This window comes from Camarhynchus parvulus, chromosome 22, assembly GCF_901933205.1.
Source record: "Camarhynchus parvulus chromosome 22, STF_HiC, whole genome shotgun sequence".
Lineage (NCBI taxonomy): Eukaryota > Metazoa > Chordata > Aves > Passeriformes > Thraupidae > Camarhynchus > Camarhynchus parvulus.
This window is the reverse complement of record NC_044592.1, coordinates 3,498,408-3,516,757: the sequence shown is the minus strand read 5'-3', so window position 1 is coordinate 3,516,757 and position 18,350 is coordinate 3,498,408. Positions and strand designations below refer to the sequence as shown.

The 18,350-nt window shown below is 45.5% G+C and overlaps 1 protein-coding gene across 1 annotated transcript in view; it reads left to right on the top strand.

Moving 5' to 3' along the window:
- LOC115912681 (netrin receptor UNC5D-like) overlaps nt 1–18,350 on the top strand; it is a 103,292-nt gene that overhangs the window by 46,527 nt on the left and 38,415 nt on the right. The window contains 3 exon segments of the mRNA XM_030964337.1: nt 1,346–1,470; nt 1,472–1,490; nt 5,010–5,113. Of these exon segments, the coding sequence (XP_030820197.1) occupies nt 1,346–1,470; nt 1,472–1,490; nt 5,010–5,113 (248 nt within the window).

Genomic DNA, 18,350 nt, shown 5'->3' with positions numbered 1-18,350 from the left:
CTTTGGGCTCTGTCTGGGGGAAATGCTCCTGGTCTGAGGGGCCACAGGTTTGCAAGGGCATGGAGGTGTCCTTTAAAGACATTTTTATTGTACATGATTGAATGCAGACAAACATCCTGGGTGAAAGAGGCACCAGGGATGAGGAATCTGAGGGAGCAGCTGCAAAGACCATGGTGGGGGCATGTTAAGGGTCCCCAGGATGAGGTGAGAGATGAGAACTTGCTCCAAGTTCTCAGAAGGCTGATATATATTATATTATATTATATTATATTATATTATATTATATTATATTATATTATATTATATTATATTATATTATATTATATTATATTATATTATATTATATTATATTATATTATATCATATCATATTATATTATATCATATCATATCATATCATATCATATTATATTATATTATATCATATTATATTATATTATATCATAACAATATGCTAAAACTATACTAATGAAAAAGAAAGGAGACATCAGACAAGACTAAATAATAAAACAATAATAGACAAGAATAAATAATAAAAACTCATGACTGACCAGAGAGTCTGACACAGCTGGACTGGGATTGGTCATTAAGTTAAAACAATTCACAAGCTGGGTAAATAATTCTTCAAATCATATTCCTGAAGAACAAAACAGGGAGAAGCTGCAGCTTCTCATCTTGCCAGGAGAAGAAACCCTGGTGAAGGGATTTTTCATAAAATATCACGGTGACAGGGGCAACTCCTGGAACCCAGTGCATTATGACCCGCTCATCTTACAGAATTTAATTAGTGGCACTACATGACTGTGCAAGTAATTAGGGCTTTGCCCTGATTGAAAAGTGTGGTATTTGCTGGGTCCCTAAGACAAAGGAGGAAATGATGAATCTGACTCCATGTTCTTAGAAGGCTAATTTATTATTCTATTCTATTCTATTCTATTCTATTCTATTCTATTCTATTCTATTCTATTCTATTCTATTCTATTCCATTCTATTCTATTAAAACTATACTAAAGAGCAGAGAAAGGATACAGACAGAAGGCTGCAAAGAAGGATAATGAAAACTCGTGACTCCTTCCAGAGTCTGACACAGCCTGGCCGTGATTGGTCATTAAATTAAAACAATTCACATGTTGGATAAACAATCTCCAACCACATTCCAAAGCAGCAAAACACAGGAGAAGCAAATGAGATAATTATTGTTTTCCTTTTTTCTTTGAGGCTTCTCAGCTTCCCAGGAGAGAAATCCTGGGCCAAGAGGATTTTTCAGAAAATAGGATGGTGGCATTGTTGATTAAAGGACAGGCTTGTGTCCTTGATGATCTGATTCTCTGCCTCTCCCCGCTCAGGGCTGAAGGTGAGGGAGGTCTCCATCAACGTGACGAGGCAGCAGGTGGAGGATTTCCATGGCCCTGAGGATTACTGGTGCCAGTGCGTGGCCTGGAGCCACCTGGGCACCTCCAAGAGCAGGAAGGGCGTCGGTGCGCATCGCTTGTGAGTACACCCTGCTCAAACCCTGCTCTTCTGGGGCTTTGGGGGGTGGGAACGCTGTTTTTGGGGTGAAATACAGTGAGTGCAGCCTGCTTAAACCCTCTGGGGCTTTGGGGGGTGGGAATGCTGCATTTGGGGTTAAATGCAGTGAGTACAACCTGCTTAAACCCTCTGGGGCTTTGGGGGTGGGAATGCTGCTTTTGGGGTTAAATACAGTGAGAACAGCCTGCTTAAACCCTCTGGGGCTTTGGGGGGTGGGAATGCTGCATTTGGGGTTAAATGCAGTGAGTACACCCTGCTTAAACCCTCTGGGGCTTTGGGGGGTGGGAGCACTGCTTTTGGGCTGAAATACCAGTGACTAAACCCTGCTCTTCTGGAGCTTTGAGGGGTGGGAGCGCTGCTTTTGGGATTAAATACAGTGACTAAACCCTGCTCCTCTGGGGTTTCCAGGAGTGGGAACGCTGCATTTGGGGTTAAATACCAGTGAGTACACCTTGCTCCTCTGGGGCTTTGAGGGGTGGGAACACTGTTTTTAGGGTGAAATACAGTGACTAAACCCTGCTCCTCTGGGGTTCTGAGGGGTGGCAATGCTGCTTTTGGGGTCAAATACCAGTGGATGTGGTCAGGCACCTCTGTCCCTGCAGGAAGCAGAGGTGTCAGCAGAGGGACAAAACCTTCCCTCCCTTTTTTGGGATAAAGGCATCCCAAAGAGAGCCAGGCTGCCATGGGAATCCTGCAGGGCCCTGAGCTGGCCTGGCAGGGAACAAACCATGGAGTTGCTGTCCATGGAGGCTTTTGGGGAAGGTGGGGATGATCTTCATCTCCTCATGTCCTTGATGTGCTGTGGGGTCATCACTCAGCACCCACAGACCCTGCTGGAGCTGCAAAAAGGGGAAATGTTCCAAATGCCCCACAGCCAGAGGGACAGCAGGGACACGGCCGCAAAAACAAAACTGTTACTGGGAGCTCCAAAAAGGGAAATGTTCCAAGCACAGAACTGACCCTGGGAGCTGCAAAAAGGGAAATGTTCCAAATGCCCCACAGCCAGAAGGACAGCAGGGACACAGCCCCAAACACAGAACTGTCACTGGGAGCTGTGAAAGGGGAAATGTTCCAAATGCCCCACAGCCAGAGGGACAGCAGGGACACAACCCCAAACACAGAACTGTCACTGGGAGCTGTGAAAGGGGAAATGTTCCAAATGCCCCACAGCCAGAGGGACAGCAGGGACACGGCCCCAAACACAGAACTGTCACTGGGAGCTGCAGAAATGGAAATGTTCCAAATGCCCCACAGCCAGAGGGACAGCAGGGACACAACCCCAGACACAGCTGTGACCAGGAGCTGCTCCAAGCCTCATCCCATTCCTGGAATCGGACCTGGGATGTTTTCCTGGCAGAACCAGAGCCTGACACTGCCCCTGCCAGAGGAGAATTCAGGGATTGCTTCCCCCAGTCTGTGGTGAGCCCTTTTCCTTTGAGCCCCCAGCTCAGTTCTTCCCTTTCCTCTCCTGGGGAAGGAGGTGCAGCCTGCCAAAAGCTGGGAGAAACATTCCCGGGGAGAGGAGGGCAGGAGCAAAGGGAGAACCCGAAGGGAGACTTTCCAGGGAGTGCTCCAGCAGCTCCTGACAATATAAAAAGGTGTCTTTTACCAGGGTAAACATTTAACAGGATAAAACAAACATTTGTCAGAAGTAAAAGGACAGTGTAAGAAAACCTTCATTTCATTAACGGCGGAATTTTTTTTTTTTGTTGGCTGATTCAGTCTGAATGTCTAAATACGTGTAAATTCAATTTTTTATTTCACTGCATTAACTGTCATAACACCGAGCCAATAATTCCCTTGCATTGCCGAGCTGAAAGGACCTTTATCTGAATTGAATTTTTATTGACTTTTCTCCACGCTGTGATTTCCCAGCCCCACAAAATGGCAATTTGAGCCAGGCTCAGCGTGAGCAGGAGCAGGAGGCGCCGTGTGCTGGGGCTTTTCAACCCCTCACTGTGGGAGCAATTCTTCCCAAGACCCCATTAACCCCAGAGTGCTCTGGAGAGGCTCTTCAGCTCGGCCTGGAGGGCTCTGGGGGTGCCTGGAGGCTTTGTGTGGGAGCTGAGCTCCTCTCTGCCCCTTCCTGGGCTGTTTTTCTGCTCAGAGCTGAGTGGTTTGATGGGAGAAGCAGCAATTCCGGAGGGCAGAGCTGGAGGGGCTCCTCAGGCACAGCAGGAACACGCTGGGGTGGGATTTATGGCTTGGGGAACACCCTGGGAGGATCAGGGATGAGACCCTGCAGGTCCAACCTCTGGCAGAATGCCCCTCTGGGATGGGCACTGAGGAACTGGCAGCTTTATTTCATTCTTTTTTTTTTATTTTTTTTATTTTGCACTGAATTTCTGATGTTTCTGAATTGTGAGTCAAGCCCACAGTGTTGCAGCACTTTATATTTCTCCGAAGAAGCAGGTGAGTATTTCTTTGTGCTAGTGGGGAAGGCAGAGCAAAGGGATCCTGCTCCATTTTTCACCCTAATAAAGGCATTTGTAGGCACAAGCGCAGCCCAGCTGTTAATGATTGCCCTCTTAAAGGGAGCACTGGAAAAGAAATTGGTTGTCTGAGGGGGGAAAAAAAATCAACATTAACAAAGAATCATGGAAAGGAGCGTGCAGGCACTGTGAGCATCTTTGTGCAGGCAGCAGCTTGCTCAGATAATTCTGAATGCGTTTTGGAAAATGCAGTGCCAGGGCTGTATTTCATCAGCTGTGAGCAAGGCAGGGAATGAAGTCAGTAAATCCCCACCGTGGAGCCTGAGGCGCTGGGAACACAACGAGAGCTCCTGAAGGAACATCCTCCAGCAGAGGGAAAAACGCCAATCGCTTGTGGTTTTTAAAATTTTAAAAGTTTAATAGTAATAAAATGGTTATAAAAATAGTAATGTAATTAGAGTAATAATAATTTGGACGATTTGGATTAGGACAATATGAGACAATAAAAACAAGAGTTATGGACAGTCCAGGTACCTTTTCTGGGCAAAATAAGCCCAAAAAGGACCCACGTTAACAGAGGATTAACCCTTAAAAGCAACAGCCTGTTGCATATTCATACACCTCATACATGATGCATAAATTCCATTCAAACACAGGATTCTGTCTGGTCAGTGTCAGCTTCTTCAATCCTGATGAATTCTTGAATCCAAGGAATCCCAGTCCTGATTAATTATTGTATCCAACGATTGCCAATCCTGGTGAATTCTTGCATCCAAGGATTGCCAGTCCTGGTGAATTCTTACATCCAAGGATTGCCAGACCTGATTAATTCCTGGATCTAAGGATTGCCAATTGTGATTAATTCTTGCATCCAAGGAATGCCAATTGTGATTAATTCTTGCATCCAAGGATTGCCAATCCTGGTGAATTCCTGCATCCAAGGAATGCCAATCCTGATGAATTCTTGCATCCAAGGATTGCCAATCCTGGTGAATTCCTGCATCCAAGGAATGCCAATCCTGATGAATTCTTTCCTCCAACCCTGCAGATCTACGGAAGAACTTCGAGCAAGACCCCCAGGGCAAGGAGGTTCCCATCGAGGGGATGATTGTTCTGCACTGCCGGCCCCCCGAGGGCGTCCCCGCGGCCGAGGTGAGCTTTGGGGTGGGCACAGGTGTGACCACAGGGGCCCGAGGATGAGGGAAGAGACGTGGATCTGACTCCAGGTTTCAGAAGGCTTGATTTATTATTTTATCATATATATTACATTAAAACTATACTAAAAGAATAGAAGAAAAGGTTTCATCACAGAAGGCTGGCTGAGCTAAGAATAGAAAGGAATGGATAACAAAGGTTCTGTCTCGGACTCTCTGTCCAAGCCAGCTGGGCTGTGATTGGCCATTGATTATCAACATCCAACATGGGCCAATCACAGATGCACCTGTTGCATTCCACAGCAGCAGATAATCAATGTTTACATTTTGTTCCTGAGGCCTCTCAGCTTCTCAGGAGGAAAAAATCCTAAGGAAAGGATTTTTCATAAAAAGATGTCTGTGACACACAGGGGCACAAGGAAAACCTTTGAGATGGGGGAAGCACAGGGCTCAGCTCCTGTGTGCTGCTGCTCCTGGTGCTCTTCTCCCCCAGAGCGCTTCAAGTGTCCTTTTTTGATTCATTAGCTTTACAAAAATGTGGCTTTTTATCCAAATTCTGGACTGTTTTGATGAGAAATACTGGTTTTTCAGGCAATTTTCAAGCCCCGTGCTTTCAAACTGAAAGCAGATTGTTGCACATTTTCCCAGGAATTACTTTCCTCCTCGAAAAACAAGGCAAAGTAAAAGGCAAACCTAAAAATATTATGATAAATGGTTGCTGGGGAGAGCAAATCTGCTGCAAGTAATAATTTGGTGGGGTTTGGCTTCGCTTTAAACAGGCTTTTTGTGATGAGAGCTGGATCTTAACAGGAAAACCATGGGGATGCCTTAAAATGGCAATAACCAGGCTGCTCTTGGAGGGAGAGGCTCGGAGTGGGTCGTGTTTAAAAATCTGCTGCAGGGGCTTTAAAACCCAAGGAAATGTTGAATTTTTAATTGCACCCTGCAGTTCTCTGCAGCACCTTCTGGGGAATGAGAGCTGCTGGCTCGCTCAGGAGTTGGTTTTGCCCCTTATCCCCAGCGTGGCCGGGTTGGTAATGAAGGAAGAAAAGGAAAATAAACCCCAGAGAAATGTGTGCTTTTAGTTAATGAGAAGGGATTGGAGCAGATGTCCCTGGAAATAAAGAGGAGAAATGCAGAGGCACCAGCAGTGAGGCAGAAGTGCTCAAGGAGAGGAAAATGAGGCAGAGATGGGCTCAGTGAGTGGCTGGGTTTGTGTGCAGGTTTTACTCTGGCAGTGCAATCTCTGCTCCCACCTTCTCCTCAGCTCTCTGGCATTTTCACTCGTTACCAGGAAAATGGATGGTGCATTGCAGGGAATTGCCAGGATTGCTGAATGTGTGTGCTCTGGAAAATGGATCTGCTTTGGAGACGAAATAAACCTCCACAGGTGTGGCTCCCCAAACACCCTCGGTCTCATTGAATTTAGTGAGAATTTTAGATTTCTTTGAACTGGCAGCTTTACATTCCCCACTTAAACAGGGAGTCTGTCTTTTGTGGAAGGTAGGAATTATGTCCAATGAAAACCTGACATTTTAATTGCTTGCTCCAGATAAAAGTGGTGGAGTTCCCAATGAACCCTGATTTACTGCTGTTGACAGTAAAATTGTTATTGCTGCTAATAAAGCTGGTAAATCTCACCAGGTCAGATTTGCTTTGGCCAATAAAATGTCCCATAAAGGCTCAGGCTAATTCTGGGCTCATCGAGGTAAAGAGTCTGCTGGAAATAATTCAGTGTCTTTAGAAAGTGGGTTAAACCCGTTAGAGCAGGCCTGGCTCTGGGCTGGGGGGATAAACTCAGCTTTATTTCAGAGTTAAAGCACAGATTAACACAGGCTGGGCAATAACTGAGCCACAAAGGCTTCCTCAAAAATCTCCAGGTTTATTTTATTTGTTCCGTGTGTGCTGAGCAGTGCTGAGGGTTTCAAACCCCCGTGCTGGCAGAGAATCCCTGGTTCTGATCCAAGAACTGATTTCATTAGAGCTTGGATGCAGCCCTGGATGGAAACATAAGGCTGGAAAGAACTGGGACAAAGGAGCTCGTCTGGTGTTTCATGAGATGCAGATTGGGGCATGGTCAGGGTTTGTTCAACCTGAGAGAACTGGAAACGAGGGGGATGGAGGCTCCAGCCCATCCCTGCTCCTGCCAGAGCCCCTCCCTGGGGAGGGTTTGGTTATTCCAGGTCCACAGCTTCAGGAATGCTGTTGGAGTTTGCTTATTCTAATTGCAGAGCTTCAAAAAATGCTGTCAATTTGATTATTCCAAGTGCAGAACTTAGGAACATTGTCAAAGTTTGGTTATTCCAAGGGCAGAACTTCAGGAACACTCTCAGTTTGGTTATTTTAGGTTCAGAGTTTCAGGAATGCTGTTAGAATTTGGTTATTCCAAGTGCAGAACTTCAGGAACACCGTCAGAGTTTGGTTATTCCAGGTTCAGAACTTCAGGAATGGTGTCAGAGTTTGGTTATTCCAGGTTCAGAACTTCAGCAATGCTGTTAGAATTTGGTTATTCCAGGTGCAGAACTTCAGGAATGCAGCCAGAGTTTGGTTATTCCAGGTGCAGAATTCTCTACAAAGCAGGGAATGAGACTTTTTCCACAGCTCTGCTTTGGGAGGGCGCTGGGATTTGGGGCACCCTGGGCGCATCAGCACAGCAGGAAGAGAGGAAGAAAACCCAAATCCCAGTGCTGGGCAGGTGGGAAAAGGCTTTTAAATCCTCTTCTCATGCATTTACATAGCAAGCAGAGAGAGCTGGTGAGCAGCTGTGCTTGCAGCCATCGGGCACCCAACCCAAATAAATTCAGTTTTTATGAGTTAAGCATTGAAATGAAAAAGAAAATTCAGCATTTAAATAGAGCAGCTGAAAATCCCCCGCTGAGGCAAATGTTGATTCAGCTCTGGAGAGTCTCTGCTGGCTCGGGCTCAGTGGGACCAGAGCCTTTTATTCACCATTGATGGGAGCTGGCCTGGGCAGGAGGCAGCTCTGGGCCCCAGGTCCTCAGCAGCCTCTGCAGGGAGAGTCTGAGGAACTGTGAGCAGGAACTGTGAGCAGGAACTGTGAGCAGGAACTGTGAGCAGGAACTGTGTGCGGGATTTGTGAGCAGGAACTGTGAGCAGGAATTGTGAGCAGGAATTGTGAGCAGGAACTGTGAGCAGGAACTGTGAGCAGGAATTGTGTGCAGGATTTGTGTGCAGGAATTTTGTGCAGAAATTGTGTCCTTTGGCTGGGGAGATATTTAGGATAATAATATCTCATTGAGATATTGAAGAATTGTGAGCAGGAATTGGGTCCCAGTCCCTGAGCAGCCCCCATGGGGAGATATTTAGGAATTGTGTGCAGGAATTGTGTCCTTTGGCTCAAGGTGTGCTCCTGAGGGACCTTCAGGGAGATAATAATAATAATAATAATAATAATAATAATAATAATAATAATAATAATAATAATAATAATAATAATAATAATAATAATATATTAGGGAGATATTTAGGAATTGTGAGCAGGAATTGCATGCAGGAATTGTGTCCTTTGGCTCAGGGTGAGCTCCCCCAGTCCCTCAGCAGCTTCTGCAGGGAGAGATTGAGGGATTGTGTCCTTTAGCTCAGGGCGTGCTCCTGAGGGACCCTCAGGGAGATATTTAGGATAATAATAATAATAATAATAATAATAATAATAATAATAATAATAATAATAATAAATAATAATAATAATAATAATATCATCTCAGGGAGCCTTCTAAAAACATAAAGTCAGATCCATAATTTCCTCCTTTGTCCTAAAGACCCAGCACATACCACACTGCCAGAGGGGTTTCCTCTCCCTGGGCTCAGCTGGAGTCGGTGACAGGAGCATTTCCCTGCAACGAGGAGCAGGGACAGCTCTGCTCTGTCACCCTGGGCAGCTCAGGAGGAATCAGGGTGACTGACAGGTCCTACAGCAGTGGCAAACACAATGAATTCCACCCTCCTGGCTGGTAATTCCTTCCAGCTCCTGCTTCCCCCCAGCCCTGGGGCTGCTGTCACAGCAGGGCTGAGCTGTAACCTGGAAAATCCTTGGTCAACACCCATTTAATGAAGTTTGGGATAATCTCTGAGCTGTGTGTTCGGCCTTATTGGTGCCTCAGAGTGTAAAATATTAATTCTGTCGGGTACAACAGCACAAAAAGAAGTGTTTAGGGAGCTGGTAATCCTTCAGGCAGGTGTGGTGGGGTGCTGGGGGGTGTCACTGCTGCCTCCTCCATCAGTGACAAGTGGGATTCAGATTTCTCAGCTGTCAGGGCTTGTTCTTGTTTCATTCACTGGGCTTGAAAATCGGGTTTTTAAATGTTCCCTCGATTGGACAGGGAGCTGCCATTCCCTGCACTGGAGGGAAGCTCCAGGAGTGGATGTCACCTCCTTGAGGCCTGGGTGTGATGGGGAAAGGGGAAATCTGAAATCTGCAGGGCTGATGGGGAAAGGGGACACCTGAAATCTGCAGGTGTGAATATGGACAGGGGACATCTGAAATCTGCAGGTGTGATGGGGAAAGGGGACATCTGAAATCTCAGGTGTGAATATGGACAGGGGACACCTGAAATCTGCAGCTGTTATGTGAAGGGGACACCTGAAATCTGCAGGTGTGATGGGGAAAGGGGACACCTCAAATCTGCAGGGGTGAGACTGAGGGTGCTGTGAAATGGGGCTAAAGCTGCCCTGAGGGGGGGGTTCATAAATTCTGTCACCTGTCCCTCAGAAATGTCCCTGCCCTGGTATTACACTGCCAAATAGCCCTGATAATAGAGATAAATGATTACAAACCTCAGGATTTCAAATTAATAAACCCAACCTTTAGCTTGCTGGACTCTGCTTATCTACACTGAATGATGCTGAGGGCCTTTGGACCTGAAGGGAGGAGCTGGGGGAGCCCATTCCCACCTGGAAGACTTGGGATGGAGCAGCAGCCAAGCCCATTGTGAGGCACAAGGTGCAAACCTGAGCCTTAAAATTCACTCTGAATCCCTTTCTTGTGAATGAACACTCAGACCAAAGCTGATATTTGAGCATTAGCAGGAAATCACAGCTCTCCCTACACCCCCTGTCTGCTCTGCTTGTGGTGGAGCTCTCAGGAGTTTTGGGTTCTTTTTGTTTGCCTTGTTTTTGTTTTGGGTTTGGGTTTCTTTTGCAATAAAAGGGCAGCTGTTGTGCTAAACGATTGCTGATAGTTTACTGTTACTGCACTATTACTGTTGAGTGCTCTGCAGAGGTTTGTGAAATACTCTAAAATATCTTTATCACATAATATATGCATATATTTAAGATTTAAATGTGTTGTATCCACTGCTGCTTTTTCAAATGTTTAACACAGATTCTGACATTTTAATGGAGTGCTGTAGATGTTCCCAGGAATATCTGCCTGAGTTCCACGGGTTTATTTACAGCCAGGGCTTTTAATGGAAATGTAAAATCATTTCTCTTCTGGGCTGCACGCATTCCACTGCCAGCACATCAGCACAACACGAAACCCACATAAAATTCAAAAGCTGTGAGGACTCCACAAGCATTGAGGCCCTGTTTTACAGAGGTTTGTGTATTTATGGGGCTGGCATACTGTGTGAAAAATGCCAATCACTTGTTTTTAAAATTTTAAAAGTTTTATAGTAATAAAATGGTTATAAAAATAATATATTTAGAGTATATAAAATAAAAGTAATATAAATAGAGTAATAATAATTTGGACAATTTGTATTAGGACAATATGAGAAAATAGAAACAAAGAGTTACAGACAGTCCGGGTACCTCTTTCTGGGCAAAATAAGCCCAAAAAAGGACATAGTTAACAGAGAATTAACCCTTAAAAGTAACAGCCTGTTGCATATTCATACACCTCATACATGATGCATAAATTCCATTCAAACACAGGATTCTGTCGGGTCAGTGTCAGCTTCTTCCTCTTAATCCTAAGCCTGAGTGAGGTGGGAAGAAGTTCTCATTTCTTCTGATAACGGAGCAATAAATTCTCTTTCTCTGAAAGATTTAGGTGTCCTGTGGCTGCTATCTCAGAGTCCTCTCTTTTAAATAAGTATCCTACATAGCATAGTTTCTATTTTAACATTTTGTTACAACCTAAAACTGTATTTAACACACCACTTAAGAAAATTAACACAGCATAACTTTCTGACACAACACACATCATATTCATTTTAATATTTGCGAAAAGCCAATCATAAAATACGCATTTTTCACTAAAACAGGGCAGGATAATGGGGATGCAGTAAAACACCACAGCCAAGCAGGCTGAGAGTTCCAGCCTTAGTGAATCCTGCTGCAGTCACAGAGCAGGGTGGGATTGCTCAGTGCAAACAGCTGCATTTGGCCAGGTGCTTATGGGTCTGCAGTAGCAATATTTGCTATTTGCTTTGCTTTTAAGGGATACTGGTTACAAGTACAATAAATGTGATTCATTTCTCACCGGAGATATTTCACTCTCAGGACCCAGCCCGGGTGTCTGCAGTGTCTCATTTGTGATTGATCTGATATTTAGATTGAGCTTTTAAGAGCAAATTTGTAGTTTTGTAGCTGCTTTTAAGAGCAAATTAATAACTTTTATAGTTTCCCATTCAGCAAAGATTGAGAGCTGTCATGGCCTGTACAGGACATGCCGGTCTGGACTGATTTTATAACCAGGTTGCCTAATGATGTGTCACCCTCTTCATTCTATAAAACTTGGCCTCAGTTAGACTTGGTTTGTTTGAGGTGTTTGTTGTGGACAGCACAAAACCAGTTCCATTTCCAAATTCCATTTATTTTGTGTGTTGTTCACACCTTCAGCCCCACTTTGTCCTTCCTCACCCACTGCTCCAGCTGTTCCTGTTGTGGCATTTTGTGGTGCTTTCTGAGACCCCCATCAAAGGGAGGGATGATGAGTCTGACTCCATGTTCTTAGAAGGCTGATTTATTATTTTATTATCTATATTATATTAAAGAATCCTATACTAAACTATATTAAAGAATAGAGAAAGGATACAGACAGAAGGTTAAAAGATAATAATGAAAAATCCAAGACTCCTTCCAGAATCCCCAACACAGCTTGGCCCTGATTGGCCAATAAGTAAAAACAATTCACATGAAACCAATGAAACAATCACCTGTTGGTAAACAATGTCCAAACCACATTCCAAAGCAGCAAAACAGAAGAGAAGCAAATGAGATCATATTGTTTTCCTTTTTCTCTGAGGCTTCTCAGCTTCCCAGGAGAAGAATCCTGGGCAAGGGGATTTTCCAGAAAATGTGACAGGATTTCTCCTGGCAGCAGGGGAATTTGGGGTGGTTTGAGCTCCAGGAGTGGTCAGGGCTCCCCAGGGTTGAGGGCAGAGCTGCTCCTCCAGTCTGGAGCTGCTCCAGCCCTCCCACCCTGGGTTTGCTCCATTGCCACCCCAGAGCCCTGCTGGACACTCTAGGCTCTTCCCTGTCCTCCTGAATGTGTTAAATCTGTCCCCCCATTTGTCCCCTCTGTCCCTGAACCAGTTTCCCCAGTCAGTGGCACTCCCATCTCCAGGTGCCTCTCCTGCTGATTTTGTGCATTTTGCAGCCCCTGGGGGCTCTTCAATCCCTGCACATCTCCCCTTTATTGGACACAGCCCTTGGATGATGAGGGGCTGTGCTGCCTCTGAGGCAGGCAGGGGAGCTGTGCACGGTGTTTTCTTCCAGCAGGAAAAAAAAGAAAAAAATTGTTTTCCTTCTGAGATTTGTGAATAAATCAATACAGCCAGGAGGTAGCGAGGTCATGAAATAGAAATGCCGGAGAAAAGCACTTCTGAATTAGATTGCTAAACTGAAAAGAAAAAAGAAGGGAGATAACTTTGTAGTTCCCCTGAATAGATAATTCCTTTTTATACAGACATGTGCTCTGGGGCCTCGCTGGGTTTGATGTGCTGCTTTGCAGCCCTGTCTGTTTTCTCTGGCCCTGTTGCCAGAAATGGTTTTAATTTTGAATGCTTGAACATGAAAGGAGAAGTTGTGAGACTTTATCATGGTGTTTGTAATCATGGGGATGATTGTGTGAGCGAGTCCTGCAGGGATTTGGGAAGTTCACAGCGATGGAGGTGGGGACTGGAGCAGCTGGAGGCCCCACCAGCGGTGACACTGAAATGCTTTCATGGTTGGGGGAATGTTCTGCCTCTGGGCACAGAGATCAGCACCTCTTTTAATTGTAAGCAGCGTTAAAAGAGAAAGCAGAAGTTGGAAACCTGGCGCCTGTTGTATTTAGTACTCAGTGACAAGGCAAGTGTCACACTTATTAGATATCAATTGTTATTTCTGTAGGGTTTGGGATTAAGTACTGTTTCCAACGTGTACAAAATATGATTCTTTAATGAATCTAAAGGTGTTCAGTGATCTCTCGGGTCCCTCCCAACCCAAGTTGTTCTGTGACTCCTGTAAGATCTTCTCAGGATCTCTGCTGCTCACAGTGACCCCAAGATGAGTTTAAAGTCTCTTTTCCCAGCCTAGCGGTCGAAGAAGGAGTCAGAACTCCTCAGCTCTTGTTCTCAAGGTTATTTGTTGTATCTTATCTATAAAATTCTTTCTCCTGTCCAGCCAAGGTCAGCTCAGCAGGACAGTTCCAGGCACTCTGCCTGCCACTGGGGCTGTGTTATCTTTTTATACTAAAAACTATGTGTACAATATTTACAATTACTTTCCAATACCCATCATCTATGTTAGACAGTGAGCTTCTACTCTAAACCAATCCAAAAGTGCCACCATCACAGCAGAAGATGGAGGCCAAGAAGAAGGAGAAAGGCTGGACACACCCAGATCCCTCCATCTTGCCCCCTGAACCCCCATTCTTAAAACCCCAAAAAATCTATTTTTTCACCCTGTGATAAATTCACTATCATTCTACTTAAACTTTCGTGGCTTGTAATCCTTCATATAAAGGTTGGTAATTGTTTTTTTCCAAGGGCTAAATCAAAGGCACAGGGGTCTTGGGTTCTGTGCCAAGGTCTCTGAGCCCCTCAGACAGGGGCTGGAGTCCTCCAGGGCAGCCAGGGGCATTTCCTGGGTTCCCACAAGATCTCACAGTTACATTCTTGAATTTATCCCATCTGAAGGCTGCTAACAAAAAGGAACATTGTCAGGTATTGCTGATCCCCCAGAACTCAAGAGAACAGTGAAATTACAGCCTCTGAAGGCTTTGGTTTCAATTACTGAAAGCTTCCTGTGATGTTTTCCTTATCTCCAAGCATTTCCTATATAAATGTGATCCTGCCTATCAGGACAGGCAGAACCTGCAAACATCATCACCGACAGCCTTATCTAAAGAGAGCTTTTCAGTGTCAGCAGCACTTTAATTACTGCCCAAATATCACTGAGAACCAGTTTCAAAGGAGATCATGGGTTTCTCTGTCTCCTTCAATTCGGAACCATTTAGCAGATGTTTGGAAACACAAATCCGCCATTCCTCTCAGCTGTAATCATTGTTTAGACATAAGAATCATGAGAAACTATGTTAGGTGTTTGAGGGGGATCACGAGAAATCCGTGCTCAGATGAAATCAATGTATACAATAGAACAATTTAAGTTTAATAATTAATATGTAAATTATATAATGATAGAATATAAAACGTGTTCATCCCAAACCTATGTCGGATCAGATTTGGGTCTGTGCATCCCTGACACCCAGAGCTCTTCAATAAAAGCCCCTGCATAGAATGATTCTGCGATTCTGTGTTCCTGAACACTGACACGGGGACAGGGATTTGAGCTGCACAGGATCCTTTATCTCTGCTCACCATCCCATAACTGAAGCCAGGCCGTGTGTGTGCTCTGCCCCACTGGGAAACTCCCACCCCGGTGACCTTTGGGGTTATTAACGCTGATTTGTTCCTCATTTGTGCATGGGGATAAAAAACAGTGCTCCAGTTAATGGTAGATGTGCCAAAAATAGGAATAAAGATAAACTTATCTGGGATCTGATGATGTCTTCACCAAGCAGACAAGGTACCATTAGAAGTGGCATTTTTAGCAATGGCTCCTTATTCCTGGGATCCAAAATAGCCTGGCTGAGTCAGCTCCTTGCCCACCTCTACCACTATAAATTGATGCACACGTCCAGGCTGTCACCTCTCCCTTTACACCCATCCCAAACCTGATTTTAATTGAGTTTTGACTCACCCCCTCCCATGCTGGCCTGCATTCCCTCCTCTGGGTCTTGGTTGAGATTTCAGAGAATGAACCCTGACTCAGTTCGGGTTTCAGCATGAGAGGAATGGGGGATTTGTGTTTCCAAACAAGCTGTGGGTCTGCTGGGAGATAAAACCAGCACTGGGAGAGAAAAGCAACAATGGGAAGGGTTCCACTGATTGATGAATGGAAAAAGAGATTTGCTTTTACAAATAAACTTTAGGTTTGCTGATAAAGGAAATTGGACATTGAAAGATGAAAGAAACAATGGGGAAGAAAAACCCCTAAATTCCATAATTAATAATTAAAAGGAGGGTCATGCATTAGAGCGGAAATCTTTGGGATCAGGTGTTCTGGGAAGTTTGAACCTCTCAAGTACCCAGAAAAAACCCAATTCAGAAAAATTAAAAATTGAAAAGGGAGGGTTATTCATTGGGAAATCTTTGGGATCAGGTGTTCTGGGAAGTCTGAACCTCTCAAGTACCTCAGAAATGGGGAAAGAGGAAGGGAAATGTGGCTGGAAATTGGGATAAAAAGGGAGGCTGCATCCTCCAAAACTTGAGAGACCCCAGGGGAATGCCCCATGGCCTCTGCCTTGATTGGAATAAAGTCAAAGGACTCCTCTGTCTCCTTTTTGGACATAAACCTCTGGTGTTTGTGGGTTAATTTTCCTAATGAACACCTGCTAATATTTTAAGCTTTTTATAAAAGGCTTCAGACTTGAGGAGTGCCAAAAGCCTCAGCGCAAGTCTGGAGCACAGCTCAGGGTCAGCTCCCCACCTTACAGAACCAGACCCTAAAAATAAAAGCAGAGTTGCCATTTTTATAAGAAATTGAGAACAAGATTTAAAAAAAAAAAAACCCCAACAGAGGCAAGCGTAATTAAAACAAGAGGTAAATTTCCAGAGCTCTGAGGAGGAGCTCAAACGAGGATTTCTCCCCTTGCTGGGGGAGGTTTGGGCAGCAAACCCTCCCTGCCTGCCCTGCAGTGGGAGAAAAACCCCAGAAATGGGCATGGGAAGCCCTGGAGGTGTCAGCTGAACCCCAGAAAGGGGCATGGGCAGCCCTGGAGGTGTCAGCTGAACCCCAGAAATGGGCATGGGCAGCCCTGGAGGTCTCAGCTGATCCCTGTGGCCACCACCAAGTGCATCCCCTCGGAGCAGAGCCTCCTCCAGCTGATTTATGGGTTAGTCAGCGTGTCAGATGCCTGTAATGAGATTATATATTCAATCTAATGAAGGAAAAATATGCTTACCAGCCTGGTGTGACAGAGCTGCGATTAAATGATTCAAGAGCAGAGTTCCCTCAGTGGATTAATTTAAAAAGAATGCAGCAGGTACAGCTGACCTGCTCGGGCTGTTCTGAGGGGTTCTGGCACAGGATTAATGGCTTGCGATGGTGTTGATAAAATCACAATAATAAAGGCAGAGAGGAGTGTGTGCAGCCCTTGGGTTGGTGTTAAACCTCCCAGAGATTCGTGCTGGTGGAGGCTTCCCCTCCTGGTTTTGAGTCTCAGGGTGGAAAAGAGGATGAAAGTGTGACAAAGGGGGGACCTGCCCTGCCCATCCCCATCCTAATTCCAGCTGCAACAGCGAGGAACATTCCTCCAGCCTGAATTTTTAGGAGCAGGAGTTCCATGTTAGAGGAGGGTTAGCAGGTTTTTGCTGCTTTTCCACCTGAGAGAGAGAGAGGAAAACATCACCATGGAGTGGAACAAGAGCCCTTTGTGCTGTCCTGAGCCACCTTCCCCATCTCAAACCCGGAGCTTTTACTTTTCCCTGGGGTCAGGAAGCCATTGGCTGTCCCCTGAGGAGGAGCTGGCACTGCCACTGCCTTCTCTGGGGCGTGGATGTGTCTGGGACTGGCCATGGGGAAAGCACAGGCTGTGTTTAAAGGGCAGCAGAGGAAAATGCCAAAGCAGGGACAGGAGGCCCTTTGTCACAGAATCCCAGAATCCCAGAATCCCAGAATCACAGAATGATGAGGTTGGAAGAGACCTCTGAGATCATCCAGTCCAACCTGTGCCCTGACACCTCACCCAGACTATAGCACCCAGTGCCATGTCCAGGCGTTTTTTAAACACATCCAGAGATGGTGATTCCACCACCTCCCTGGGAAGGGCATTCCAGTGCTTTATTATTCTTTTGGTGAAAAATTTCTTCCTAATATCCAACCTGTTGGTCTCTTCCACCAGGCAGCACTGACAAAAGCAGAGGACACAGCCTCAAGCTACCTCAGGGAAGGTGTAGGTTGGATATTAGGAAGAAATTTTTCACCCAAAGAATAATAAAGTACTGGAATGCTCTTCCCAGGGAGGTGGTGGAATCACCATCTCTGGATGTATTTAAAAAAAGCCTGGACATGGCACTGGGTGCTATAGTCTGGGTGAGGTGTCAGGGCACAGGTTGGACTCGATGATCTCAGAGGTCTCTTCCAACCTCATCATTCTGGAATTCTGTGATTCTGGGACTCTGGGGTTCTGGGATTCTGGGATTCTTTGATTCTGTGATCCCTTCCCTGACGCAGTTTGAGGCTGTGTCCTTGGTTCTGTCAGTGCTGCCTGGTGGAAGAGACCAACCCCACCTGTCTCCAAGCTCCCTTCAGGAAGGTGTAGAGAGCAATAAGGGCACCTCTGAGCCTCCTCGTCTCCAGGATAAACAGCCCCAGCTCCTTCAAACATTCCTCATGGGGTTTGTGTTCCTCCTCTTCTCCAGGCTAAACAGTCTGCTGACCTCCCAAATTACCACCATGCCCACAAGGGCTGGGAGCTGCCTCTTGTGTTAAATCTGGCCGGAATCTCAAACAAGGTCACCAAAAAGAGCCAAAAGTTCAGTCCCAGCTCTTGGGATGTTTGAATGTCCATCAGAGCGACTGGTGAGGAACTCTTAGTGGATGGGTTGGGATAAGCTTTGTTTTTCAGGGAGAAGAGTTCTCTAACTCCCATAATCTGCCCAGGCTCTGGGGTGTTGAGCTGATTTTACTCTGATAATGCCATAAGCTGGTCTGTGGTAATTGCTTTCTGTAACTGGGACAAATTTATGATGATGCTAATTGGGCTGCTGCCACCCAGGGAGGGG